At 33.2% G+C, this 13,934-nt stretch overlaps 1 protein-coding gene and 1 long non-coding RNA gene across 2 annotated transcripts; both read left to right on the forward strand.

Annotated features, from left to right (window-relative positions):
• The first annotated feature begins 3,198 nt into the window (after nucleotides 1-3,198).
• Nucleotides 3,199-6,586, forward strand: LOC143622023 (uncharacterized protein At2g23090-like). Its single transcript, XM_077093278.1, has 3 exons — nucleotides 3,199-3,284; nucleotides 3,350-3,390; nucleotides 6,274-6,586. The coding sequence occupies exons 1-3, from the start codon at nucleotides 3,209-3,211 to the stop codon at nucleotides 6,391-6,393; spliced, it is 237 nt and encodes a 78-aa protein (XP_076949393.1). The 5' UTR covers nucleotides 3,199-3,208; the 3' UTR covers nucleotides 6,394-6,586.
• A 1,148-nt stretch (nucleotides 6,587-7,734) lies between these two features.
• Nucleotides 7,735-10,119, forward strand: LOC143622024 (uncharacterized). The gene is made up of 3 exons (XR_013151621.1): nucleotides 7,735-7,795; nucleotides 9,391-9,443; nucleotides 9,780-10,119. It is a non-coding gene; the product is annotated as an uncharacterized LOC143622024 (long non-coding RNA).
• The last annotated feature ends 3,815 nt before the right edge of the window (nucleotides 10,120-13,934 follow it).

The raw sequence follows: 13,934 nt of genomic DNA on the forward strand, positions 1-13,934 counted from the left end.
ACCCATATAAGCACCCTTCATGTAAGTTGTAACACGTGTTAAAAGATATATATCTTTAATCTACTAGTTAAGTTTATGCCAATGGATTGGGCGAACTCATTTCAAGAAATCCACTAAAAAGTTTATAACATCAATCATTTATGTGACTTGGGGGAAATTTAGCGGTATAGGAATAATGTAGTTTTTAATACAGAGAAGCGGTGAGTTTTTTTTTTATTTTCTTGTAGATTTTATATAAAATAAAAAAAGAAATATTACTTGTAGCGGTTGGTTAGTCATATGGTATGATTGTAATTTTCCCAGCCTAGCATATAGCAAGGTTCTTAATGAATAAGCAAAGCAAGCCATGATAAGAATATGTTTCGTCCGAGTTTAAGATTATTTAAATAAAATTTTGTTATTTGCATATATCTTAGTAATATATTAAAGCAAGATGATTCTCTCCATATGTCCTTATTCTAGCTTATTCACATAGGATTCCATGTAATCACATTTCCATATCAATAATTTTCACATATTCACAATTATTTTTAATCCACTAAATTAAAATAAGCATTTCAATTTAATTCAATTAATTCTTTAATTAAATTTATTTATTCAAATCAATGCAATTAACTCCATGATTAAGTCTATATATTCCAGTTAATAACCACATTGTCAATGATTTAATTTACTCTTGAGGATATAAGAAGAGCCGGTGAATGGTGATCAAACCGAATGTTCTTTAAGTTTATTTATTAAGAAATGACATGAAAAATGCTATAAAAATATGGATATCTCTGAAAATTATTTATAAAAACACTCTAAAAGAAAAAAACGTTCTTTAGAACAATTAGGAACATTTAAAAAAATTAAATAAAGCTGTTTACAAAGAGATTTTCGAAAACTTAATGTGATACAGTTTAAAGTTGGTATGTATTTGTAAACTTAGTTTTCAATTAATATTACAAAATCTTTTACTAATATGTGTTTTTTTGTTTTTCTTCAGGTCTAATGGTTCATTTATGTTTTATTATTTCTTATTCATTGCATTGTTTATTTATAAAGTATTTTCTTTTTATGCTATAGATATAGTTTAACATGTTTTGTAATATCTGAGGGTAAAAAACTTATGTCAAATATTTGTGTTGACTAAATACGTAGTTTATATTTTATATTGTTTGTTGATATGTTTTCCACCCGTGTGTAATACGGGTTATTATACTAGTATTCTATTAAAAGTCTACGATGGGCCATGAGATGGCGAGTGGAGTAGGTAAAGTAGAACATTGAATCACTAATTTCAATTCAATCGGTTTCTAGTTGAGCTCTCCAGCTGTATCGAATTCACTTTGCCCTCCAATAAATGTCACCAAAACTTATCACTCTTTTTATAGTTTTATTTTGTATTTTCATTATCTAAAAATGTTAGGTATCTCACCTACTATGCATATTCTTAACTTAAATTTTACTAAATGCAATTTAACATGTGAAAATAAGAATTTCTTTTACATATTTATTGGTTTACATGTCACATGTGGCTATTAGAGAATTAACACGTGTTTTTCCTTTCTGCTTTTGATACATTCGGTTTTCTGGCTTAGAATGCTGTGGCTTTTTTTGACCAGGGTATAACGTGTCGTGAATAGTAATTTTTTGGCTCCTAAAACCCAAAGCTTTGTTTATAGTAGGATCGGGTTTGCTATTTAAAATGAAGTTGCGGTGCAACTTGTTGCCAATTTACTTGTTACTTAATTGTAATTCCTTTTAGTTTAGTAATATATAGTTATTAAGAGTTTAAAATTTTGTTTTTGATTATCAATGTACGGCTGTTTGTTTTGTTTTGTTTTGAGGATGAGAATGAGATCAATTATAGGATCGTATGAGCGATGAAGTTTGGTGACCTATTGGCAAAGACAAAGCCTTTAAGACATTGATACCTTATTTAAAGATAGAATTTTGGTGCCAAACACACGGAGTAGTTTTGTCAATCTCAAATGAAATCATGTATAGAGCTTAAGTTAAAGGGTATGTAGTTTGATAGTATCCTAATGTTCACACACCTCTCGGAGACAAATGTATTATTTGTGACACGTGAACCAGACCTTTGAATCATAGTGTTTTAAAGGCTTTGTCGTTATTAATGGGTCACTAACCCAATTGGTAACAAGTTTCTGGATTAAATACAAATAATTCTTAACAAAAAACAGTGAGAACCAATTTACTGTTATTATAAGTTTGTTTTTATAAGTGTTTGCTGTTATTTTTGTTCTATTTGTTGATTTCCGATTACGAGACGTTATAAGCCTTTGTTAATTTATATTTTGTTGTTATTATTAGGTTTTTTCTTATCTTGTTATAAGTATTTGTTGTTATTATTTTATTGTTAATTTTGATTTCTTTGTTGTTATTATTAGGGTTTTTTATTTTGTTATTATAAAACAATGCTTATGTAGATTGGTATTATAGTTGGTATTGTTTCATACGTTCTCATTTTTGATAGATTGGTATTATTTACTACGTTCTCTTGTTAATATCAATTTATACATGAACCTTCCCCTTGTAGTAATATACAAGGCAAATTAGAAATAAATAATCCCAAATTTTGTATATTAGCGGATAGTAATCCCAACTTTAAAAATCACTATCGACGGTCCCAACTCTCAACTATTTCTGTCTCAATGGATCTTTGTTAAAAAAAATTTAACGTCGTTATGTTTTTTTTTCCGAGTTTCAAACCGATGTTTTAGGGCTTTTGATCGAAAAACGATACGAGTAGACCGATGTAAAACTTATCTCGAAACGATGATCCAAGCGACGAAACAATGATTCAATTCGGGTGTTTGAATTTCCAATTAACAAAAATCAAGTCATTGAATCACCGTTTCGAGATAAGTTTTACATCAATTGGATCGTATCGTTCTTCCGATCAAAAACCCTCAAACATCGGTTTGAAAGTTGGAAAAAAAACTTAACGGAGGTCAGGTCACTTGAGACAAAAATAGTTAAAAGTTGGGACAGCTGATAGTGATTTTTAAAGTTAGGATTATTTCCAATTTTCCTATTATATTAATATAATAAACATAAATGATTAAAATTGAATTTTGCAAACAAATAATACTAGTGGTATATTAAGAGTCACAAAATCTCATTTCTAACTCAAAAGAAAAGGCGTCCAATTGGAAAATCAAATTAATTAATTAGGGTTCCGGCTGCTGCTGCTGCTGCGATGGGTGGAGGAAACGCGCAGAAATCCAAGACAGCCCGTGAACGGAATTTGGAGAAAGCTAAAGCTGCTTCCAAAGGTAACCAACCCTAAGTGATCCATTCAATCTAATTATTATTGATTAATATGTCTGTATGTATCCAGGTAGTCAACTTGAAGCCAACAAGAAAGCTATGAACATCCAGGTTGGTTACTTCTTACTTTCCCTTCATCTACCCACTAATAAAAAGGTTGTTTATGAGTTTCTGGAGGTCTTGTGCAAATGGGTTTTTGATTATTAAAAAAAATTGAAACTTTTTGATGAAATAGATTAAATTATAATATTGAAGTTGTAATAATTAATTAGTGGAATTGCTGTAGAAGACAATCTTAGTGTGTCAATCTGTTATTTGAAAGGTCATATTGAAGTTGTATTGTTTAGTTTACGGTATGATCTTTTTCAAGAAAAGTTTACAGCTGTTGGATGAATAGATCTTGACCATTCATTTGAATGGTGGGGATGATTTTAAAGGGGAGGTCTCCGGGTTCAACCGTCTCATTCTCGTGTTTGTGTTTCTCTCTTTTAAGCACTCGATTAATAGTATTTTTCTTGGTTAGTTATTTCTGCCTTTCTGGTCTGTTAGAACTCACTTACACATTGACAATTTTTATGTCGTTAATACCTGAACACAAAAGCAATACTTATATGACAATTTTAAAACATACTTCTAATACAAGTCGTCAAGTCTTAAAACATACTCATAATAGACACCATATTATATATTAATATGTCGTATGTTGCAGCAGCACCACAACAAACCCAGCCGTGAAAACAAAGAACAAGATCGAAAAAAGAAGCAGGAAAGCGTAAATGTCTTGACCCAACAAACTTGATCCGACTTCAATAATGAAACCAGAAATTAAACTTAAACAGAATGAAAATTATGACCTGGTAAACAAACCCAAACATTCCAATCCTATTGTGACTCGAATTTATTAAAACCAATTAATTTAACAGACTTTAATCACCCTAACAGAAAACAGCATACCAAACTAAAAGACACCCCTTCAAACTTGTTTCCTTTTAACATGTGAACAAACGTGATTTAGCATTTTAACCCAACAACTTGAAAAAACTAAAACATAGTTATAAATAAAGTTGTTTATACGGTATAAATAACAGTCTCTAACCAATAATCATCAAGCATGATCCAAATTGTTTATAGATCTTAAATTATTTATTCGTAAAAATGACAAACCACATCAAAACATAAATAATAAATCTTAAGTTGTTTATTCTTTTAGCCAACGTACATGACTAATAGGTTGTTCTTTCATCCGATCCAAATTGAAAAGGTCCAACCCAGTTTAGTCATTTGTTCAAATATTGGCGGATCGCATTATGCGTTGCATTAGACCAGATTAGGCAAGAGATCACATCATGTGAAATTGCTTCATTACCTGGGCGTTATGGAAAAACTAAGATAGTCGGCCCAATTTGAGAGGGGCTAAGCTCAAATACAAGAACACTTGATAATCAAAATAAACAAGACAATCAAAACTAGAAGAGGAAATGATACTTAAGCATAAATTTGACTGTTATTACTTGTCTACTTCCTAACATTCAGCCCAAAGCCTTTGCTCCTGTTTGGTTGGGTCCAGGAAATAATTGAACTGAGAAGGGTTTGACTTAGATGGGTCAACTCGGACCTTCTTGTGTTATGGGTCGTATCAAAGGATCCAGGAATAATATGATCCAGGAAAAAATATGAAAAACATCCAGGGAAGGACCTTATTGAGGTGACAACCTAGTGGTTGATACTTGATAGAGTATAAATGAGCCGAGCCCAAGCTTAACTAGGCTTGAGCTTGGCTTGTTTCGAGCTCTTTTTCCAATGGTTGAGCTTGTTTCGTGATTTATTTCTCAAGCTCAAGCTTGGCTTGTTAATTATTTATTAATTAATTTTTACACTTTTAATATATTTCTTAGTTAGAATTTTTTATTTAACTTAGTATTATTTTGTTAATTTTATCCTACTTTTATATATAATAGATATTGTTATGTTAACACATACATATATTTTTATACTTCAATAAAAATTATATAAGTAATATGCTTGCGAGCTAGCTTGAGCTCGATAAGTGAAGATTGGGGTCAGGTTCGTTTATTAAACAAGCTTATTTAATGATTGAGCTCGTTTAAGCCTGTCTCGACTCGAGCTTTTAACAAGCCGATCTCTAGTAGGTCACGAGTTGGCTTGGCCTGTTTAAGGGTGGTTGAGATCAAAGAAACCTTAACTGTTTGTATTAAGTTAAACGCAGTCTTTTCGACCATCTTTTCTAGCTTTCCTCACACGATTTTAGTGACGCTGGTAATTCGGTTGATCACATATTAGTTACCATTTTCGTTCATGACCAACTGAACCATTGGTGGAGCAATATGATGTTAACAGTACCAGACTTTGGCCGTCTAAAAATCAAGGATCATCTCTATCTTTCTTGAATCTGGTCATTCACATCAAGTTGGTGATGCAACTTATTCAGATTGATAAAACACATCTCTCAATGTACATAGATCCCTGGTCCCACTTCTAATATTATATGCCTAATAACATCAATTATTAAAAGTTCACTACACACATTTACTTTAAATTTCTTAACCTCATAATTTGTAAGGCGAGGTCTTCTTTATCCACAAACAACTTGTTGCCATCTACATGTCTCATAATCTTTTGAGACAAAATTGTTGATTGTGTCATTTAAGATTGCACATTTGCACGTAACAACATTAAACACATGTCATTTGACATGGATTAACCACATTATCTTTACTCTGTACTTGATTTGCTCTCTAGCATTACGTATTCAGCTTCTTCAGAAAACAAGTTTTATAGTAGGCAGATGCAACTGGCTGGAGTGACTGAACTTGTTTAATATATGAGGGTCACCACCAAACTCCTTTACATGTATTATTTGGGTTTCCTTATGCCATTTTAAGTGAAAAATGCTAATTTGTATTAAAGTTACTATTTTTACTAATTTTAAATAAGTTTTGGTGCATGAATGTGATGGTTTGTTTGATGTTTTAGTGCAAGGTATGCATGCAAACATTCATATGCACAACTTCAGAGGTGAAATGCAGGGAACATGCTGAAGCTAAACACCCGAAAGCTGATGTCTTAACTTGCTTTCCTCATCTCAAGAAATGATCGTGTGACATGTGGTTTGTGGAATATGTTTATATAATATTATCTCGTTTTTATTGCCTGCCTATGTCTTCAGATGTTCCCGGATGCAATAATATATAAGATCGGGTCGTATGTTTGAGTCCTTTTATGTGTTTGTATGCACTTTTCACTATTCATGTGTTGGAAAAGAAACTAGTTGTTATCCATGGTGCCACTATATTTTTGCTTAATTCTTTTGATTTTTAAATGTAGATGCCCATTAAGTTGGTTGACGGTGAACTTAAATGTTTCCAGTTTCATGCTAGAGTGACCTTTTGGTTTATGCCAGGCTCTTATCTTTGGTAATATATTTGGTTCAGTTTTTTTGAGACTGGAAATGAACATGAAATAACGTTGGCTTTAGTGATCTTTATTTTTTCTTTCTTCTGTTTTATCCTAGGAAAACATCTGAAACTGGACCTAAAATTCATATTACTTTGAAATATTGCTTATCCAAGTATTTATTTATTTATTTATTTTTTTATAATTTCAAGTTTTTAATATTGTTTGGTTTGTTATATCATATTATATTTCAAAATCTTTGATTTGGTAGGGTGTATACTTATGTATCATCAAATGCTGTACTCCTACCTTTTGGGGCACAAGTCATGGGTAGTGCCTTGTGGGTAGGGTAACCTGAGTTGCTACCCCGCCGCTGCCCTTGCAGGTACCCTACGAAAAGTAGTCGCCACGGCCTTTGGGTGTTTATGCCTGCATATAGAAAAGGAGAGTGCTTGTGTGAGGAAGATGGTGTGGGGGCGGGCTCATCATGGGTAGAGTGCTGCTAGTGTGTGTGTTTCAAATGTGGTGATTGAGTGGTTGGATGTTTGTCGGGTTCCGGTGGTGAGTGCCCTCATACTCTTATAGTTACATGCATATATGGTCATATGCATATATGGTCATATACTCTGTTTTAGATCTTTGTGTCTTATCAAAATCCAACTGTACAAATTCCAACTGTACCCTGGTTGGGCCAAATTTTTCATTACTAGTTTATGGTAGAAACGCATTAAATGTTACTTGTGATAATATAGAATAAAAGCAGGGTGAACCTTATTTGTTTCAGTAAAAATATGAAAGTAATGAAAATAAATAGTTTTAAAACAGGTGATAATTCAAATGACCAGAGCCAATACACGATAGCCTGCCTGCCTGCCTGCCATTCACTCAGTAGCATAGCCATAGCCATTAAATTCGACCGACTCATTTCTCTCTGCAAATAGCTACCCCCAGTTGCCATTCATGGAATATCATCCACTGCTGTCTGCATCACACATATACTCAACTTAGGCTTTATGTTGTGGTCTTCGAGTGCTTAATTTGATCATGAAGGGATTTGGATTATGGGTCTTGTTCTTGTTTCTCATTTCTTCTTCATTTCCTGGTAATTTCTCGTATTATATTTGATGTTCCTCATTTATATTGAATATGATTAGTGTTTAACACATGTAGATATGGAGGTTTATACGAGTTGTATGATTTTATATATGGGTCGTATAAATGTGTAATTTTGTGTTAAGGTTTTCCTTGTTATATGTGCGAGTTATTTGATATCAATCAAGGTTCTTCTACTAATTATTATACAACACAAGATTTCACAAATTATTATGCTATATGAGTAGATGCTTTGTCTGCGTGATGCCATATGACACCACTAACGCTAATATGAATCATATAGATCAATGTGCGTCGTATTGATGTCAGTTGAGAACTACGAGAATTTTATTAAATCTTAATACAATTTATTTTATAGAATAACTTGATGTATGTAGATTTCAATATGTTTTAAGATTTATTTAAAAGAACAAATGATGTAGGCAGCCTTTTAGATAAATGCATATATGAATATACACTGCACGAACATATATATATATATGTATATATATATACATATATGTATATATATATATATAGGGTGAGGTTAAAATGAAAATCCACTTGAGTTGTGAAAACCCGCGAAAACCCTATGTAACATCGTTTTATTTTTGTTATATGTAATATATGTTGTAACATTTAATACAAAACATCGGAAAAAAATGTTTCGCTATTTTTTAACATTTTTTTACTAATTTTTATATATATTTTCAGAAGAGAGAAAAAATTATATTTATATTTACATTTTTTATTCACTTTAATTGTGGACCACAAAATTTAAACATTAATTAAAAACATGTGGTTGAGAATGAGTTTCTAGAGTTTTCACAACTCAAGTGGGTTTTCATTTTAACCTTACCCTATATATATATATATATATATTTATTTTAACCTTACCCTATATATATATATATATATATATATATATATATATATATATATATATAGGGTAAGGTTAAAATGAAAACCCACTTGAGTTGTGAAAACCCGTGAAAATTCTATGTAACATCGTTTTTTTTTGTTACATGTAATATATGTTGTAACATTTAATACAAAACATCGAAACATAAAAAAAATGTTTTGCTATTTTTTAACATTTTTTTTACTAATTTTTATATATGTTTTCAAGAGAAAGAAAAAGTTATATTTATATTTACATTTTTTATTCACTTTAATTATGGATCACAAGACTTAAACATTAATTAAAAACATGTGGTTGAGAATGAGTTTATAGAGTTTTAACAACTCAAGTGAGTTTTCATTTTATACTTAGCCTATATATATATATATATATATATATATATATATATATATATATATATATATATATATATATATAAAGGGCGGGACACTATCAATAAACCATTGTTTTCTTAAATTTAGTTTCTCCATTCAAGCGATAGATACACGTTTTATGATGTTATTGCGGTTTTTATACGAATATATACACATACGTACTTGAATATATTGAAAAGGCCATAAAATGAGATCTGGCGGTGGCGGAGATGGGACTGGCCCTGCATCGTAGGAGACTAGCCATAAAATGAGATCTAATTGTTTTAAAAACCCAATATGCAAAGATTTTCACTTTTCTATTTGCTTCAGGATATGGAGATGCAAGAATGAAAGTAAAGGTACACAATTGTAGGAAACTCAAGGTAATGATCTACAATTTTGGGTGATGCAAAATGACAAACAAACGTCTTATTTATAAGTAAAAGTAGAGAGGTGGTGTGATTGATTTGATACGAGAAATGTGATACTAGGAAAACAATACGCATGATTTTTCTCCTAACATGTATTCACTTTAAAGTTCGAACGCTCAAAATTAGAAAAAAAACTTGTAGTGACCAACAAATTGGTCCCCGACAAACGGGACAGATTTCACATTTTGCAAAAGAAAATTTAGAGAGTATTTTCGTTTGGATTTTTGACACAAGAATTCAAAGCCATGCATGTTTAACAAATTAAGTTGCTTTTATTAAACGGCACAGGAAAACCCGAATGTTGAACATTACGAGGGCAATGCAAGCAACATTGACTTGCTCGATTATCGCCAGATTGATCCGGTTCCTAGTTCAAAAGCTTCAGTAAGGCATGGACCCATTCAACATGATGTTCCCCTTATACCTTACATCCCCAAGCCACCTTCACCCGAACCGAATCACCATTTACCTTAATGCGCTTGCTATCAACCAAGTGAATGTGTATATTTTGTGTTTGGAGCCCATACAGTTGCAGAACATGTAATGGTTTATTTTTTGTTTGAATAAACTTTTTGTAGTATTGAAACCTTTTTCGTATCACCTAATATCATCACAATTTTATTATGGTGCTACATGATCCTTTTGGAATATTTCTTCTAAACAAGTTGTCAAAATATGATAATCAGAGAGTTGAAACTAATTTGATTACTCGTAATCAATCAAACCAATCACACAACACAATCGCTTCGTCTCAATCATACACACAGACCATCATCTTGATAATCTGAATACAAACACGCACAAGATCTAACCAGCAACAGCGCTTGAACAACACGAACAAGCACCAAACCCTAGATCTATCTGACAAGTCGTCTAACTGCTTCTAGAGAGAAGCGTTCTTATTAAAAAATAACAATAATAATAGAACTCTTTGTTTATATTGTAGCTATGTATATCTTGACTTTGACCCATAACTTAACTTTGATCTGCAACATCTACAAGCCCATTTCAGTCTTGAGCCCAATAAGCAATAAAGTCCAACAGTCCACTTTTGAGTCCAATCAGTTATGAAGCCCAGCAGCCCATTGCATAAAAAACTCACCACATAAAACATTGAATTGGATTAGTATTTTATTATTTTCAACACCCCCCCCCACCCCCCCCCCCCCACAATTCAATGACTAAAAACATCAAGCATACCCAAACTTTTACGCAGTTCTATATGTTGAGCAATAGACAACCCTTAGGTAAAAACATCAACTACTTGACACTCAGACTTTATAGAAACAATTTTAATTGTTCCTTTTAAAATTTTATCTCTTAAGAAAAATAGATCAAGTTCAAAATGTTTCGTCCTCACATGAAAAACTGGATTGGCTGCAATAGAAATTGCAGCCTTATTATCACAAAATAAGATAACAGGAACACTTAACCTTTATATGCAGCTCGGATAACAAATTCATTAACCAAATAATTCAGATGTTGCAGCACACATGGCTCGGTATTCTGATTCAGCAGAATACTCTTCCAAGACACTAAGAGGGTGTTTGGTACAGAGAATGGAAATGGAGAGAAAATAGAAATGGAAATGGAATTGTAGAGAAAGAGAATTGGTATGGAGAATGAGAATCATTTCTCTTGTTTGGTACACGAGAAAATAAACAGAGAACTCTACCATACCCAACCCCACCTCCACCCAACCTAACACCACTCACCACCGCAGCCCCACCACCACAACACCACCACCACAGCCCCACCACCACAGCCCCACACCACCAGCACCACCACCACAACCCTTTCTTCAACCACAGCCCACCACCACCGGCTGCCGCCACCAAACCCCCTTCTTCAACCACAGTACACAAGAAATTAAAAAGATTCAAATTTTTGGAACATAAGATATATAAAAAGGAGGCTCAGATCTGTCATCACTGCCTCTTTGGAGATTTTGTGGTGGTGGTTGTGGTGGCGATGATGATGATGATAATCAGAAGCCACCTGCAACCACCGCCGATTTCCACCACCACTGTCACCCACCTGCGACCACAATCAACCGGTTACCATCTCTGTGTTCACCACTGCGAACGGCGGAGACGGGGTGGTGGTTGCAGACTTGGAGACGAGGTGGCGGCCGGAGACGGGGTGGTGGCCGGAGACGGGGTGGTGGTCGGAGACGAGGTGGTGGCCGGAGACGAGGTGGTGACATGCTATGAGGAGGCTGCTGAGAAATGGATTTCTCTTTGTTTTAAAGAGAAATGGAATTCTCTAGTTTTAGAGAAATAGAAAGAGAAATAGAAATGAAAAGTGGAAAACAAACAAAAGAAATATTTCTAATTCCATTTCTCCCCAATCAAATCCCTCTACCAAACACCCCCTAAGCACTTCCCTAAGAATACACAATAACCAGTAACAGATTTTCTTGTTTCCAAACACTTCGCCCAATCAGAATCTGAGTATGCCTTTAACTCAAAAGAATCACTTTTGCTGAGCAACAATCCCTTACCAGGAGCACATTTTAGATACCTTAAAACTCTCATAGCAACTTGCAAATGCGTGTTAGTAGGTTTATGCATATATTGACTCAAATAATGCACAGCATATGTAATATCCGGCCTTGTATGAGAAAGATAAATCAACTTACCAACAATTTTTTTATATCCAGTTATATTTGTTAAAATAGTGGTATCCTTTTTACACATATTTGCTATCACAAAATGTCGCTCAAGTGGATTACCAACTGGTTTGCATCCTGTCATGCCATACTTAGCTAGAAGATCCAAACAATATTTTCTTTGTGATAAGCATATACCACTATTAGTCTTAATAACCTCAATACCAAGAAAGTACTTAAGATCACCAAGATCTTTTATTGAAAACTTAGTTTTAAGAAATTCTTTAACTTTTAACATTTTTTCATGACAATTACCGGTTATTAAAATGTCATCGACATAAACAAGTAATACAATAAACATAGAATCACTTGTTTTTACAAACATGGAATAATCATATTGACTTTGAACAAAATTTAATTCAAGTAGCACATTGACAAGTTTCTCATTTCACATTCTAGGGGCTTGTTTTAAGCCGTATAAAGATTTTTTCAACTTACATACTTTGGTTTCTCCTTTGGAGAAAAATTCATCAGGAAGATCCATATAAACATCTTCATATAGATCACCATATAAAAATGCATTATTAATATCAAGTTGAAACACAGACCAATTGTTTTTAACAGCTAAAGATAATACACATCTAATAGTCACCATTTTTACTACAGGAGAAAAAGTTTCAAACAAATCCACACCCTCTTTTTGACTAAAACCCTTAGCAACAAGCCTGACTTTAAACCTTTCAACATCTCCATTTGATTTATATTTAATCTTATAAATCCACTTGCACCTTATTGTTTTTCTATTAGAAGGAAGATCTACAAGATCCCATGTGTAATTTTTATTTAGAGCTTCTATTTCATTATTCATGGCTGCAACATAGTTTGGGTCACTAGCAGCTTCATAATAAGTTTTGGGCTCACTGTTTTTATCCAACATAGATGTAAAGCACAAATTTGAACACGATAGATTAGAATAATTTACAACCTTTTCTAGACCATACTTAACCTTGCCTTCTACAACAAAATCATTTAAAGTTTTAGGAAAACTAACATTCCTAGTAGACCGCCTTAATACAGTTGGTGTATTGTGTTCAGTTTCAACTTCTATACCCTCAGAAGTATGATCATTATTTGACACAACATCACCTCTGCCTACATCCCCAACCCCGCTAGAATCTAATCCTACACTATTGGGCTGCTGATCAACAACATCTGCCCTTCCCTCAGTAGTATTAGAATCATTTCTAGACTGCTGAGACCGACGGGTAGAAATTTCATGTCTTTTTGGATCAGCATAAAACTGTCACACCCCGACTAGCACAATGCGGAAACGTAAAACGGGAATGTAACAGACACCTCTGGTATCAACACATTGTTTATAAAGAAACATTACAAACTAATTTACATTATATTACATTTCTTCGTTCTTTCATTGTTTTACAGTCTAGGCGGTACAAACAAAACTAGTTCGTTAACTAAACGTTCTTACTACTAACATCCTTGCCTCTATTCACATAGCATCAACCGCACACCTTGGGCAAATAACAGATTACCAAATCATTCCAATTTAGGTACACCTAAAAAGCAGTTTAAAACGGGTCAACTACTAGAGTTGGTGAGTTTCACGAGTTTCAAGAAATCAGTAATGAGTATTCACAAGTCAGCACTTGTAATCATGAAATAAGTATGTATGTAAATGATGTAATTATACTAAGCTACAGTGAAGCCTTAACTGTATGTGCTGCGTGCATCCATTTCCCACGCTCCATCAACCACTTTCCGCCCACAACATGCCCCGGTAGCTATGTCTAACACTACATAGTCTGTTTGTA

The sequence above is a fragment of the Bidens hawaiensis genome, unplaced genomic scaffold (genome assembly GCF_021521415.1).
Source record: "Bidens hawaiensis isolate Kalapana, Puna unplaced genomic scaffold, B.hawaiensis_p1.1 tig00003004_1, whole genome shotgun sequence".
NCBI lineage: Eukaryota > Viridiplantae > Streptophyta > Magnoliopsida > Asterales > Asteraceae > Bidens > Bidens hawaiensis.

Bases quoted from the DNA above. Each gene is read 5' to 3' on its own strand.
- LOC143622023 (XM_077093278.1), top strand. From the start codon at position 3,209: ATGGGTGGAGGAAACGCGCAGAAATCCAAGACAGCCCGTGAACGGAAT. The intron at 3,285-3,349 runs GTAACCAACCCT...GTATGTATCCAG, and splicing joins AGCTAAAGCTGCTTCCAAAG to GTAGTCAACTTGAAGCCAAC. The intron at 3,391-6,273 runs GTTGGTTACTTC...TTGATGTTTTAG, and splicing joins AGAAAGCTATGAACATCCAG to TGCAAGGTATGCATGCAAAC.